Source organism: Tachypleus tridentatus, chromosome 8, assembly GCF_004210375.1.
Source record: "Tachypleus tridentatus isolate NWPU-2018 chromosome 8, ASM421037v1, whole genome shotgun sequence".
In the NCBI taxonomy this organism is placed as follows: domain Eukaryota; kingdom Metazoa; phylum Arthropoda; class Merostomata; order Xiphosura; family Limulidae; genus Tachypleus; species Tachypleus tridentatus.
The window spans coordinates 32442480-32459132 of record NC_134832.1 but is presented as its reverse complement, the minus strand read 5'-3'; the positions used below and the strand labels follow the sequence as shown (position 1 = coordinate 32459132).

Here is a 16653-nt window from a genome sequence, read left to right as displayed (position 1 = left end):
AGCAGTCCATGAAAGCTCAGGATCACAACCAGCTATTACACAGTTAGAAAACAGTTGGAAACTACTAACCTAAAGGACATGAACAGTCCACAAAGAAAAGCTGTCAATTAGTGTAATTAAAAAAACACACACACACACACATACATACATACATATGTGATCAATGGACATAAGTCAATGAATTAAAAGTTCTTTTTCTATATCTAAAACACCTTTTGTTTCTTACAAAGGCACATTTCTAATCTACCAGTAGCATGAACTATAGTGTTATTTCAGGAATGACCATTTATAGTGTTATATATTGTAACATACAACCAACTACAAAAAATTGTATTTAACCAAGTAACAATCATTAGTCCAGTAACTATATTTACAAACTCCATATTTTCTGCAATCAATAATGTACAAGCCCAAAAGAGATAAAAAAGGACAAGTCTAATCTCACTGTTCTTGATGGACCAATACATTCTTCACTGTCCAGTTAAAGGTCTGATGTCTCTCAGAGCACAAGCAGAGAATTATCATAAAACCTACAAGATTCTGATAAAAGAATTAGCACACAAGATCACATATAATAAGTACAGTGGATTCAAAAAGAGAAAAAAAACACCAAAAAACTTAGAACTAGTAACACTTAACAAAACAACATTCTACCATTACAACCTTTCAGAATTTCCAGTGACACCCTTGTTCTGTGTTTTCCTGTTTTAAGATGTCATATTTGTTTCAATAAATATATAAGGTAATTTTATCCTTTTGCTGTGTTGTTTGGATATAAACGGATAAACATTTATACCCAGTGACTGCGAAATTCAAATTTACCACACAGTTACAAAAAAAAAAAATTCTCTATACTGCAAAATCTAGAAATAGGAATACCCTACTCCACTTGAAATAATCACCAAACCTGTGTATGTGCTGCCATCTCTATTTCTACACCATGAAACCTGGATGTTTATTTACCTCATTACAAAATTGCAAACTTTGCAACAAAACAAAGTATAAAGACAGCTTCTTCATATTTTTGGATATTGTTATCTAAACAGTTTGTTTTATATTTTGTAATGATTTTAGCCTCTTACTGACTTAGTATGGCCTATATTTATGTAATATATGAGAGAACACTTTTATTCTAATTTTCCTCAATTTTTAATTTAAATCATTTTTCGTTATCCAATACAGTTTAAAAAATATTTCTGTCAGATATAGAGAATACAACTTATTTCAATAATGAAAAAGTAATACAAAGTGCCAAATGTATGCTTTAATTTTTTGGTGAATAATCAACACTTTTTGAGAATCAGGCTGAAAATCAATTGCACAGTGAAAGAGTTAAAGACAATAAAAATAAGACCTAGAAAAGAAAAAAAGTCTTTTTTCATAGTGAAAGAATTCTATATCTAATAACTGGTATTTTCTGTTATTTCTTTTAAAAAAGTTTTCCATTTTACTGTTTAAATTTGGTTTTTGAGCAACATTTCTGGTGTCATTACAACTTATGAAAAGAATTACAAATTTCAACCTGAACTAGACTTTATACACAAATGGGTAAACAACCAGGTCAGAGGTCCATAGAGTCCAGTTACAACCACCCACATTTTACAACTGACCAGAGAAAGGGAAGCAAGGCAGCAGCAGCAGTGTTACAAAAACTATAAACCAAATAACAGGATTAATTATCACTTTCCTATTGAGTCCACAACTGCAAAGTGTGAGACATGTTTAGAAGTACCATGTTTTAACCCTTAAACCATTTGATCTAAGGCTCACTATAGTGTGGAAGTTTATTAGAACACTCTAATTTTCATGACAGTTTAAGTTAGTATCTATGAAACAAAAACCACTGTAGTTTCAAACAGTGGACAAAAAAATTATTAAAATAGACAAATAACTGACTTTTCTTCACTTCATCTATGAATTTAATACACGTTTTTGCTTTAAAATATAACAAGAAAACCAAACACATAGCTACAAATTATTAAATGCAACAAACTTTTAAAATGTTCAAAACTATCTAGTCTAAGTACAAAGTGGTGCAGCAACATCATACTGTCTAGTCTAAGTACAAAGTGGTGCAGCAACGTCATACTGTCTAGTCTAAGTACAAAGTAGTGCAGCAACATCATACTGTCTAGTCTAAGTACAAAGTGGTGCAGCAACATCATACTGTCTAGTCTAAGTACAAAGTGGTGCAGCAACATCATACTGTCTAGTCTAAGTACAGTGTGGTGCAGCAACATCATACTGTCTAGTCTAAGTACAGTGTGGTGCAGCAACATCATACTGTCTAGTCTAAGTACAGTGTGGTGCAGCAACATCATACTGTCTAGTCTAAGTACAGTGTGGTGCAGCAACATCATACTGTCTAGTCTAAGTACAGTGTGGTGCAGCAACATCATATTGTCTAGTCAAAGTACAAAGTGGTGCAGCAACATCATACTGTCTAGTATAAGTACAGTGTGGTGCAGCAACATCATACTGTCTAGTCTAAGTACAAAGTAGTGCAGCAACATCATACTGTCTAGTCTAAGTACAAAGTGGTGCAGCAACATCATACTGTCTAGTCTAAGTACAGTGTGGTGCAGCAACATCATACTGTCTAGTCTAAGTACAGTGTGGTGCAGCAACATCATACTGTCTAGTCTAAGTACAAAGTAGTGCAGCAACATCATACTGTCTAGTCTAAGTACAAAGTGGTGCAGCAACATCATACTGTCTAGTCTAAGTACAGTGTGGTGCAGCAACATCATACTGTCTAGTCTAAGTACAGTGTGGTGCAGCAACATCATACTGTCTAGTCTAAGTACAAAGTGGTGCAGCACCATCATACTGTCTAGTCTAAGTACAAAGTGGTGCAGCAACACCATACTATCTAGTCTAAGTACAGTGTGGTGCAGCAACATCATACTGTCTAGTCTAAGTACAAAGTAGTGCAGCAACATCATACTGTCTAGTCTAAGAACAAAGTGATGCAATAACTTCATACCACTGCCTTTAGTTTCTGCATCAGTTACCACTAGCACAACATTTAAGATTTTCACCTTTTCATTGTTTCATGCTGTTACGTGTATGTAAGCGATGGTTTACTTTTCAAAAACACAGTCCCGTATGGCTAATATAGTGTGGTGTTGCCAGATAAATACCAAAACAAAGAAAATTAATGCTCTTTAACAAAGTCAAGTCCTTACATAATGATGGTTGGATAAGTAAAATTATACAAGATCTAAGCAGTTAAACATGTACACACTGCACAGACACAAGAAAACCTACTCCTTTAATCCATTATCATCCTTGGAAGGGTCTTTACTAGGGCTGATAAGTATGTAGATATTGATGCTGTGATACAATACATATGTAGACATAGAAGTTTTACCAATGGTTTATAATATAGTTTAACAGTCTTGATAATAAAATTTAATTAGAAACAGATGTATAATGTGAAGAGCTATGGCAATTGAGTCTCAATCTGTAGCCATAGAGAAGGTAAGCAACATTAAAATGGACAAACTTTCTCCTCAACCTGAAGAAGTCCAAAAGGCAACATCCCAAACTCGAAATGATGTGATCCTGCATGCCATGCCCAACCTGAGGAAATATAACTCATCCAGTCTGGAATTATGAACCTCCATATTCACTCCTCAATTGATTGGTCAAAGTAAATTCTTCTTGTCTCGGGAATTATAGGGAAGATATGGAATAAATTGGGCTTAACTAAAGACTAGGGATGAGACCACTTTGCATGTGGAATTATGAGAAGGCAATGTACCCTCTTCCACAAACATTGTACTGAGCCAGTATTCATCAAAAAGAAGGACCATGCTCGCCCAATTGGAAAAGTCGAGCATCAAATCTGAATTAGTATTATGAGTAGACTCATACCTAGGCTAGTGTCTCTTCTACTGAAATTTTAGAAAAATCACCACCCCAAAAACTGGAAACTAGGTGTAGTAGGGATGGACTTCCTAGCTGCACTAATAGGACATGGAGGGCAATGCATATTGGGGAGTACTGAAGAACAATAATCTGGAAATAGTGCAATAGGTGAACCAAGTTCCCTAAATTCTGAAAAACAAACCAACCACAATTCATTCAATTAAATAATTGGCAGGGACAGGCAGGATCCCTCTATCCTTTAATCATGATAATCCATGAGTGTTGGTCCAGTATAGTACAGTAATACCACTCAGTCAGCCACAAGGTGATCCTCTGGAATTCCTCATTTCTACCAAGCCTGTTGTAACCTAGATTAAGTATATTAAATTAGTGGTTGCTATTGCAGAATTGGTTTGATAAAAGCAACACTCGTCACAGAGGGATTCCTGTGAAGATGAAGTATGGGACTCTTAAAGGTAAAAAAAAACAGAAGAGTAGCAAGAAAAATATTTAACCATCTGTATAATCTAGTGGATGTGGGTAAAACAGCTATAGGTGTTAGATGAAAACCCTCAGATAAAGATACTTCTAGATCTATCAAATAATATGAGATAAAAGTATTGGGGAGATCCACATACCAACCTACACAATGTGCTCCAATGGGCAATTCAAATGGATCACTAAGTGTATAGAAATGTGATGAAGGTTATGACACATAACTCACAGAAAAGAGAGGCCAGAATAAGCAATATGGATCAATTTAATACCAACTTCAATAATGTAGCCAGGGATAAATCCTGGGAAACTGTTGTTTAAAGTCATTGTCTAACATCTCTAAAGGCATTAGCATTAGTGCAGGCAACAAACTTTAAAGACCCTCACTGTTATAACAAACAGTTGAGACATGACCATTCATAGAAGTGAGGAATAGTGAGCAGATGAATTTGTAAAAAAGATATATCCTACTTTCTGGTTACCAGTGTCTTACAGAAGAAGAACTAGTCTGAGGACACAGATAGAATGATTAAGCATTCTATACACAATCAGCACAATCCCCTCTAACCAATGCTGTGTGAAGGATACATATCCTTCAAACCTGATTTTTAAACTTCTGGACAGCTTGGTGTACAATGTTAAATCATGGCTGCCTCCACAGAAATGACCAAAGAAATGGAAAGAGTGCATACTTATGAAGGTACCTCAGAAGCAGAAACCAGAGTTTAGATGCCAATCTAGAACTTCAACAGGGTTAAACACTGGGTTGGAATGAAGCATAGCTAGTACTTTGGGTAATATACAAATTTGTGGGAAAGCCAAGGGTTGTAAATCCAACCAGTCCTGACAGAAAGCATCTATTGCCAAAGCCTAAAGGTGAGATACTACAGGCCAAATTGCTAGTAGTTGGGTGTTCAAACCCACCAACCATACTAACAATGGTCCCAACTCATCATCAATTGGTGTAGTGATCCTGAGAGTCTTCCAACAAAGTTTAGATGGAGAGCAAATAAGTTGGCACTACATACAGAATGAGACAAATCCTAGAAAGTTGTAATCTCTTCATGTTAACTACAGACTCCACTCTAAAACCCACAGCTGTTCTTTCATGCAATTGAGCAGTAAATCTCCCTGCATGAAACACAATATCAGTGGTGGATAGCAAAATAAGTATTTGTTCCCAGACTTTTCACTATCAAGGAAGATACAGACTCAAAAATAACTGAGGAAAGACCCAAAATAAAACACACTTAATGGACCAGCTGAAGAAATGGAGTCCTAAGAAGTTGATCTCAAAGTGGCTTTTTGAGAAGCCAACAGAATAAAGGAAGGCACAGGAGAAAGTGAATCGAGATCCTCTCCAGAATATCCAGGATTTCCCTCAATTGCAGTCTCAGACCCCACATGAAAGAACACCACTGAATCAAATATTTTTCTCCATCTCACTATGAATAAGATCACTGACAGTGAGTCCCTATTCCTCCCATTGTTGAACAATGTTAAATATCAGAGGTGGGACAGGAGAGACCTGAATTGTCCTCCATGCCAAAAATAAGAAACCAGGAATTCATGCCATATATCACTTGCCAAAAAAAAAAAAGATTTTATGAAAATCAACTTGGTTACACAAAAATCTCTCAAAGTATTTGTAACAAATCATAGTACAATTAAATCTATCAGTGGATGCTTTGACTAGAAAAAAAGTGATAATAGTATCTGAGCAAGGTGCTTATATACAGCATCAGATAAAGGATGCATCGATATAAGTGGAAAGCATCACATGACAAATGTTGCCAAGGGCAATTAAGTGGAGAATAAAAGACTGGAGCAAGTGAGAAAACTTCAGACCACTTCTTAGATGGGCAAAGGAAAGAAACCCTGGCAGTAAAGTAATAGCTGTAATAATGGTCATAATGACACAGTCATAATGAAGAACCAAACTTCACCCAGTTAAAAGGGTTTAGAAATATATTATTAACTAGCATAGCTTATAATATTTCTTTACACTCAACTACCACCTTTACATAGTGAAGAAAACTAAATTTTGTACATATATATAAACATTCACAAACACGTCCATATTGATGCACTTCATTGTTTAATTTAATGAAAAAAATTTAAATGTCAAAAACAACTTAAAGTTAATACACATCTGGCTTATACAGTTTACAAATCTAGTTATGAAAACATTCAGTCAATGAAAATACAATACTTGAAAGTTTATGAGATATACAGTATTTTCCCAAAGAAAATGCTTGTGTTATTCAAAAATAAACAAAAAATTGACTAACCTTTTTCAAAATGTCCCACGATCTGATGGCAATAGAATTTAGAGGTCGCTCATTCTTTTGTTGTAGCTGGGTATTAACTACTTCTAAGCCATCTTCTACTGATGCTATGTGACCATCATGTGGTTGATTAGATACTCTGTCTGTTTCATTAGTGGATAAACTATCTGCAAGGAAAGGAACAACAGGTGGAGTAGGACTTCTCTTGGAACTGCTCTCTTCTGCAGCATAGGGATCAATATCAAGAGAAAATTGTGTGAAAGGCTGTGTAACCTCTGAATGAATTTCTATAAGTAAAAAAATGTGAAAATTAACTCAACATAAAGTTTCTTTAAGCCTTAGCCTAAAATAACAAACTGAAATATATGAAACTTTCATAAAATTTTCAAAAACTTTTTCTATATGAAGGTTTAGGTCCTGTCTTGCTCTTGTGATCACTTTCTCAATCATCAACTGTACCAATTCTAATGGCTAGGATTACATACTATTGTCCAAAGCTACAAAATTCCATAGTAACAAGTTTTGGTGAAAGACAGTGAGAACAGTTGAGAATACAGATCTTGAGAAACATTTCACGATCCCTTAAATGTACATAGATGTTGGATTCAATGACCACTAGAGTGACACAGGAGGGCTTGACAGGGTAGCTAATGGAACAGCTAGAATTCAGCCATCAACCTCATGAAAACAGCCACTGTTTTCAGAAAGTTGATGCAAGCTTGTGAATCAATTTCAAATCTCTGTTTAACATTACAATATCACAAGGTATTACTTGCTTCACTCCAGTGACTTCTTGGGTCAGAGTTCTCTTTCACAATCACAATTGAGATTAATGCTTGGAATATGAGTTTTGTAGCCCGTTATTCTGAATCCTCAGCTTGATGAGGTTTTTGGTTGCTTTTTTTTTCTCTTTTCCACTGATAATGCTGAAGTCTTAATTCTTTCAAAACATTGTTCTACATATTTTAACAACCTTGCTAAATTAATATATCTTTTAGAAAATCAGCAGAGATATTCCATTCTAGCCACAAATTTATCTATGGCAATATCACAATGTTCAATGGTTGGAAATTCACAATGAACTAAAACCATGTACTAAATAAGTCATTGTGTCAAGTCCAAATAAAAAATAAAAGTTAACATTGATAAAATTAAAATTGTCATTCACATCTCATCCTTGATTTTTTGTTTCCAATTAGATATCAACATAATTTGACATCTTTAAAAAGACAGAACTAAAGTAAAAATAACTGGTATAACATACCTTTTGTAGTGCTTTCTTGTTATATGATACCTATAACAAGCGATAAACAACACAAACATATGTACATATAATCATGCATATGGCCACAATGAATGTGACTGCTACATCAGTTTCCCACTATGGAGGTTAGACTTACTGATGCTATACATACTTTTTAACATCATTTTGAATCAAGTACAATTACACACTAATACCCTTCTGATTAATCGTAAGTGAATAAGTAAGACAGGTTTATTAATTACAACATGTGTATAAGAAAGACTACAAGAGTAAAAAAAATGTGTACTCATGGAAATTTGCATCTGACAGATTTCACAGATCAAACTAGAAAGCAGAACACCAAGTTCATAATGTGCTGTTTTCAAGAAAGTAGATAATACAAACATTTGGGATTCCCAAAGTGTCTTAATATATTTATATTATCAATAATAATTAGTAAAACAGAAAAAAATGTATTCTATACATTTATTATTCAATCTTAGCGAGACACAAAAGAAAAAAAAAACTGACACAGAATTACATTGGTCATTCCATCACCTCACTTGATCCACTATCAAACTGTTTATTGACATGTATGCACTTGCGCTCCGATGGTAAGGAAATGAGTGAAGAAAAACAAAAGCAAAATATTAATCTTGACATTCTTAAAGAGTTTTCTCTCTCTCCATCTCATCTATATTTCTTCCCCATTTTTTTTCCTCTTATTTTATCTTTTCTTTCCTTTTCCTCTCCTCTTTTTCTTTTTTTTCTTCAATCTCCCTCTGAGAATGTATATTTTTCTCTGAAGTTGGGGTCAAATGGTCCCCCTAAACCCCCATGCCCTGCAGACATGATCAGATGTTTACATAGAGAATTTCAATATTTTACATAGTTATTATTATTGTATTCAAAATTTAACAACAACAACAAAATCACAATTCCAGTTAGCTTTCTTATAGAAATTTGATATTCCTTTAAAAATCTTATGTACTGGGTAAAACAGGAATTACCAGCCAATAACAGATTAGCATAAAATGACTGTAACATGTAGAATATTGTACTCTGTACAATCTGTGTCTTAAGGGAGCTAGCCCTATATTATGTACAAATTGAAGGAGTAAAGAGAAATTATTCAAAACATAAACATTAAAATAATAAAAACATAATATTAAATTTATATTACACACACTCATATACGAGGGCTGTTCAAAAAATACGCGGACTGACATCATAAAACAAAATGTACTTTATTTAGAAGTTACAGGTCTGGGACCCCTTCAAGGCACTCTCCTCCCCAACACACACACTTATCCCAACGGTGTTTCCACTTGTTGAAACAGTCCTGAATGCCTTCTTTTGTAATGTCCTCCAGCTCCTTCATCGCATTTGCCTTAATCTTGGGAATCGTCTCAAATCTTCTTCCTTTCAAGGGTCTTTTGAGTTTGGGGAACAAGAAAACATCGCGAGGAGCAAAGTCAGGTGAGTAGAGGGGGTGGGGAAGAACAGTGATCGAGTGTTTGGCCAAAAATGCACAAGTTCTGAGGCACAAATTTCGCAGCAACATGGTGCATCTTCAATTTTTCGGTCCAAAATCTCGTAACAAGATCCAACTGATATCCCAAACTCTTCAGCAAGCTCCCTAACAGTCAGACATCAATTTGCCCGCACCAGGGTGTTGATTTTGTCGACGTGTGGGTCATCAGTTGACGTGGAAGAACGTCCAGGATGCTCATCATCTTCAATGGACTGTCGAGCATCCTTAAAACGTTCATGCCACTTGAAATATGCCGTACGCTTCATAGCAACATCACCATAAGCCGTGTTAAGCATAGCAAAAGTTTCAGTCGCAGATTTTTCAAGTTTAACACAAAATTTCACAGCAAGTCGTTGCTCCTTCAGGTCATTCATTCTGAAATCCGCCAAACGAAAAAATTGCATTTCACTTAAAACTGCGTAGCTAATACACAAATGAAGATATCTGCAATCGGGAAATGGCGTGGTAATCAGCTGATCTGTGCGAACCTAGCGACACCAAGCGGATTCCACTGGAACCAACTGGAGCCACGCAATTCAAACAGTCTGTGTATTTTTTAACAGACCTCGTAATCAGTAACTGTCAGTCAGGAGAAAAAAAGATCACAAAACAAGCAATTAAAAAACATTTTGTAAATGTAAAGTGATGTAGGGATAGCAAGTGTCAAAAATAATGCATACAAGAATATATGGATGACACAGGTTTACATGGATCTTTCCTACATTACTTTTAATATTAAAATTAATGGTACATTGTAAAGGAGTATACTTGACTTTCTTTTTATGCAGCTGGAAGTTATATATATATATATATATATATATATATATATTCCTTACAGTTAGTATACAGTTTACTTATTCATCACAATATCATGGTCATGTCAGGGTAGACATCAATGCAGTGTAACTGACAACCTAGGATTTATCTACAAGAAAAATGAAGTCAAAACATGTCTTGATCATCACAGCCTCTTCCTACAAGGTCACTTTAATTGACTGACTTCAAGAGCCAGTTAAATTATAATACTTTACTTTGTATGTGTTATTAATCTCTGTTCTTATGTGCATGGCTTCAATAAATTATAATTATTCAATGTACTAAGTATCATCAGAATAGCAACACTAGGCTTAATTTTCATTAGCCTCAACAGCCAAAATACAAGCAGTCAAAGGTAAGTACTATATTTCTTGTTTGTCAAAAACATTTTTTATTTATTGTTATAAAGGTAACTAAAATGTAAATGTTATGAATTTAATAGGTTAAATAAAATTACATATGGCAAGAAAATGAAAAATAATGATAAAAGTAATTTTTACTTTCCAGTCATTCTTGAAAGTAAATATGGGTGATTTATATTTTGTATTTTTCTTGTGGTGATTAAAAAAAATGACTAAACAATAAACTTTATGTTCACTTAACTCATTATTATAAAAATTTTAACAAAGTATTTTTTAATTTTAACGTAAAAAGCACTTTGCACTCAAACTCCAAGTGGTCAATACTGGCTCCATCTATTCATAAATAAATCTTTAGTTATAATACTTAATAAAAGAACACATTTTTGTGTACAAAAGACTAACTGTTTACTGAAAAAATTTTAAAGTTTCATAAAGACCCATGTACCATATTAAAAGTAACAGTATGGAATATCAGGCGGTAACTTTGGAATTAGAAAGTTGATGTAATAATCCACTAACCCCAACAGGATAAAAAACAAACAACAGGTCTGAATTCAAAAACTTAGGAATGTTGAACCTGTTTTATAAGTTCAGGCTTTAGAAATCTTACAGTATGTATATGACAGAGTTTTACCTATAAACGAAGTAACAGCAGACAAAGCTTCTTCTCTCACGTCTCTCACTCTTCTCTCAAACTCAGCATAATCTTCAATGCATACTTGTTGTCCAAGAGTTTCTAATTCATTAATGTCAGATTTTAGTTGTTGCACAGTTCGTGATGCATTTACTTGCTCTATGTGAACTTGCTGCCATAACCCTAGATCTTGAAACTGAAAAAAAAACTTACTTACAATCTATCTTAGCTTCATATACAACAAAATTCAGCTTCATACAAACTAATCAGAGATGTAATAATCCCCACTCACAATGATACCAAGTTATAGATAAGTTAAGAATTTGAACTTTTTTTAAAGATTTTACCATTGTACAAGGAAAATAAATCTTCAGACAAATAGAAATACAGAACATACGTACTGCACTATAGTATAAATCTTTTTCAACTTACGTTGTGTTTATTTTACTCTTAAGTATCTTGTTATTAACAAGTTATATACATTTTGAGTGTGGTATTTTAACAAGGAAGCAAATTACTACTAAATATTTTATAAAACATTCATAGAATCATCTTCAATCACATGTACTTAATTTTCAGAAATGAGAAAAATATATATATATTGAGATCTAATATATCTATATGTGTATTTAGAATTGTGTAAAAAGTATCATTAAATTCAACACCTGAATTATAAATCATTTCACGTACACTATATAATATATTTAATGTCAAACATTTTTCACATTTAACTTCTGTGTGCCTTTTGACAAGACTGCAAAATCAAGTTATTGTAAACAATGTATTAGTGATACATAATATATTTACTGGTAAACATAGTAGAAAACAATGTGATATTAACAGTGTAAAGTTAAAAATAAAGTCCTTAATAATTTTTACATTTCTGCATTTAGCTTGTACAAACTATACTTATCAAATAATAACACTTCATTGTAAATGATCCAAACAGAATTACATACTTGGTTTATTTAGAAATCTATATTTTTGTGTCATAATTATTCAGAAACATGCATAATTATAGCATATTTATAAATAATCAGTTTCATTATTACCAATTTTTGAATACAAACACATCCTTTATCAACATATTTGTTTAATACTTGTACATATACAAAAGACTGCCTATGATCTACAAACATACACAGCTTAGTTAAACTAAAATGAAATCTGACAGTTTTAGTTTCTGGTAGCATACACACAGATATTCTTTAATCACTTCTAAATATGGTTTCTGGTAACATATGTATGACACTGTCTTTTAGCATTTTTCAATAGTTTGTAACCCAATATATACCAATACATGAATTTTTCTCTACTTAAAATAACTTATGAGTAAGTTGGAACAGATAGTCAGTGATGACGAGAAACCCACTTGTTGAGAAATTTATATGCAAAAACGGCTCGTTTGGGCTGAGAAAACACTTTAACAGATAGTACTTTGGAACAGATAGTAATGTATTAATGAACAGTATGATAACAGATGGTAAAAAATTACAGTATTTTATACTAATGTGTGTGTTATTGCCATTGTTAACTTCATTAGTTGAAATATGATTACTACTTTACTAGAAGTTAACATACACTGATAGATTAGTCACTAGGCTTGAGGTATTTTTTACTTGGATGACTAAACTGACATAACTTTATCCACAGATGTTAAAAATTGCAACAGTATTAAAATAATTTGTTTTTCATGGCACAAAAATTCCATAAAATACTTCATTTTGTCCCAAGATATTTTATGGGCATAAAAAAAAAATTATAGACACCTTTTCAATATTTATCTTGTGTTTCAAAAGTAGGTCTAAATGAAGAGGAATAGCAATCTTGGTAATCCTTCTGAGGGCAATATCCAATCTTTTCAATGGTTGCTTATGAACAAATTCAGATGTGTCGCTTTCTGAGAAAGTTTGTTCACTTTCACTGCAACTTCTCATCTTCTAGCCTTGAAATACTACTGAAAACATGAAACATAATTGATTTGATAATTCATCACTTTATCCTTTCACTGTGAAAAATAAATTTTCTGCTTACAATCATGTATAACATTACTGATAGAAGTCATCATCACTAGCCTAGCTCTTACAGCTTCATAATGACTTACGCTGTTTGTCATGAAAACATAACATTACCATGGGTGACCTCACTTGTTTTACATTACATGTTAATTATTATTAGCTTACAATTTTGACAGAACCACAAAAGAAAGGACTATGTTACACACTACATGTACATATAAATAGTTTATAAAATATCAAAGTTAAAAAGTAAGGAAACATTTACAGAGAATAACTCTTAAATACAGTAAATCTTACTATCACCACCAACCTTGTAGCTGATTAAAAAAAAAACATATACAAAAAATAATAAGAATTTAACATATCATACCAATCTGTAACTAAACTTCACCAACCTAAAATATGTCAATATCTGTATTAGCTATTAACTCTAAATAAGACCTCAGCATTCAAAATACAAAACAATAAGCTTGTATTCAATAAACTTGTGTTAACAGTACGTAGTTAACAATTGATTTAGTTTCTGTTAGCTAGTGTTTTAACAACTATTTTATATCAACTAATATTCTATTGCTTCACCTCATTAAAACCATATCAAGAAACCTGAAATCATTATACAGCTGGAATAACTTGACAATTCTCATCACGAGGATAGAAGACTTGCATTCTCGTGGTATACTGCAATTGGTACAGCAACATTGGTATGAAGTAGTGTTTACAAAGATGAGGCCTGATTATGATAATATTTTATACCCGAGTTAAAATTTAACTGGTACAATATAGTTATATTGTCTCAAAGGCACTAAATAATGAGTTACGTGAGCAGCAAGTTTATTGTTTAGTTAATATTGTTTGTTTTTATTGATGGCTTAAAATTGCTGGATTAAGTTACATGTATTGCCAGCATAAAGTTATCAAGAACACTATAAAGCCTGCTGAGATGTTGTCATATTACTGTATAAGACCTGCCTCAGAACATTATAGTTCTGTCTAAGGATGTGAGATTCAAGTACCAATTAAATTAAATTTGCCTTCCAAGCATTACAAAGCTCAAAGAGAATAAGGCTAAGATTTATGAACAATGGATGGCAAATAGCTTTACAAACTTTATAAGCAGTATTCCTTTTTATCCAAATTTCTATAAGAGGTCTTACTTTGGTACAATGGCAATTTTTGAACAACTAACATGCAAAATGAGTAAAATAATGATATTCAAAGACAACAACTGGGTCACATACTTTATAACCAGTATTAGTAAGTAATGAATTAATCATAACTATATTAGCAGCATTTAACTAAATTTAACTCGAAGATATTAAGACTTGGAATCTAGAGATTCCTTTCAGGCTAATTAACTATTCTTCATTCATTATACATAGAATACTACCAGCATTTATTTAGAATATGAAACAAAGCAAACAACAAGAAAGCCATAATGCTATACAGTCCCACAGAAGTCACTATTCCATTAAATAATAATAAAACACAAAGCTACATGCATTCACATATGTATACTAGATTCTGGACAAAGTCTCACCTCTATGATTACTGACTCTTGATTTAAAATAAACTTTTCACATTGCATTCCTATTAATAACTACAGACCTTTCCAAGAATTTGGTGTTACTTTGATAAGGTATAAACTATTAGACTTGAATGTGGTAATCAAATGAAGTCAACCACCAACCTTTCTTTAATTTTCATAAATATTCAAGAAGTTTTTTCTTAATGTTGCTTCAATTGTGGGTAATTGATGTTAGTTTTTCTTTACATGAATTGAATCATCCAATATTTTCCACTAATTTTTTAAAAATTTTTTGATCTCTTGTATTCAACTGAAAAATGTGTTTGAAAATTGTTTTACCAAAACAGAATAATTTCTCTCTAATGAGATGCCAATTTTATGCAACCAAGTGCAAAATATTTTACAATGTGTAATTTCTCATCTTGAAAAATACAAGTTATAATTTCCAAATGACCAAACTAATTATATTCTCACTTCAAAATGAACAATGCTAAATTTACCAACAAACAAACTTTCAAGTCATACTGAAAAAAAAGTGATAAAAAATAACTAAAAAGGTAAACTGTATAGAAAAATATTTGGGTGAGACATTGTCTGTATACAATGTATAACGTGTCAAAAAAGTTTTAAATAAATTAAACTGACAGCATAGCAAACCATCTGATAAACTGTCCACATTCTTGCATATCTGTAGCTTTACTTGAAAAAAAAAATGTACAAATAACTTAAAACTAATTATTATCCCGAATATTAAAGTTAGTATTTCCAGCCCTTTCAGTCAGTTACTCAAACTCTTCTTAAATAACATTTAACGACGTAATAACTACAATAACCAAACTGATGCTCTCCAAACATTGTCTACAATTTAAAACCAAACTCATTAAACGTACACATATTAAAGTGAATGTATGGCGAACTAGATATCCATAATATATATACATAACCAGCATGTATAATGGAATAGTGATGAAACTGAGTAAGCCTTGCAAGAATAAACAATAACTAAAACTACTGTTTCCAAATTTAAATACAGAAGAAGAAAAAAGGTTTACTTTCAAATTATTAAAATTAAATTAATGGTGTTGTAGCTTCATGTCACAATTCGCATGTTCAAACTTGAAATGTGCTGTCACCAATTATAGAATCACTAATGCTAAAATTCTTATAAATGTTAAAAACAACAACACGTATTTTATTTTTAAAGTTTTAAAATGAAACCAAAATAGACTACGTACAAAAATTAAGTTCTACTTTCCAAATTTTAGGAACTAAAACAGTGATTAGACAAATTCAATTGAGATAACTGGTATTACTAACACTTCTTAATAATATTAAGCACTTTAAGTCTATAATTCACATTTTCACTTGAGTATCACATCTTTATTTTAACATTTAACCTTTCCAAATCGTTGTTATTATTAATCACAATGTGTCATATTACTAGAAGTTGAAGATGGTTACCAGTTTCGGTTCTGTTGCAGCACAAGTTTGGATTATGGAAAGAAAAATGGCGAATACAGATAAGTTATAATATATTTTTTTCTTTGTTCTTTTTAATACTTTTAAATTTACAAACTTTTCTGTTCAATATACTCTCTACATAATTCATTTTTCAAACATTTATTAGAAAACACTGAGAGAGTAAGTTTTCAAAACTATATTTCAAAATTTTATTTACAATAACATTCTCCAAACGTTTACAATAAAGCGTTATTAGAAAGAAAATTGAATATCTCCGGAGCCTTTATAAACAAGGTCTATAAAATCATTTGTTCCCCAAGAAAATCCACTTTTACTGGTCAGGCGCAAAATATTCTACCTCTTTAAATGCCTGTCCACTCTATATTTGAGAGATATGTTAGACA

The 16653-nt window shown here is 32.3% G+C and overlaps 1 protein-coding gene across 5 annotated transcripts in view; it reads right to left on the bottom strand.

Moving 5' to 3' along the window:
* Positions 1–16340, bottom strand: part of Syx17 (syntaxin 17) — a 32968-nt gene extending 16628 nt beyond the window's left edge. The window contains exons 1-4 of one of the 5 annotated variants that reach the window (XM_076448086.1): positions 16250–16340; positions 13015–13202; positions 11246–11441; positions 6660–6943 (exon numbers count right to left, since the gene is read on the bottom strand). In XM_076448086.1, coding sequence (XP_076304201.1) covers positions 6660–6943; positions 11246–11441; positions 13015–13182 — 648 coding nt within the window. In that variant the 5' untranslated portion in view covers positions 13183–13202; positions 16250–16340. Of the gene's footprint in view, positions 1–6659; positions 6944–11245; positions 11442–13014; positions 13203–16023 lie in introns of all 5 variants that reach the window. The other 4 variants (XM_076448082.1, XM_076448083.1, XM_076448084.1 and 1 more) reach the window with 4 other exon arrangements.
* Between the last annotated feature and the right edge of the window lie 313 nt (positions 16341–16653).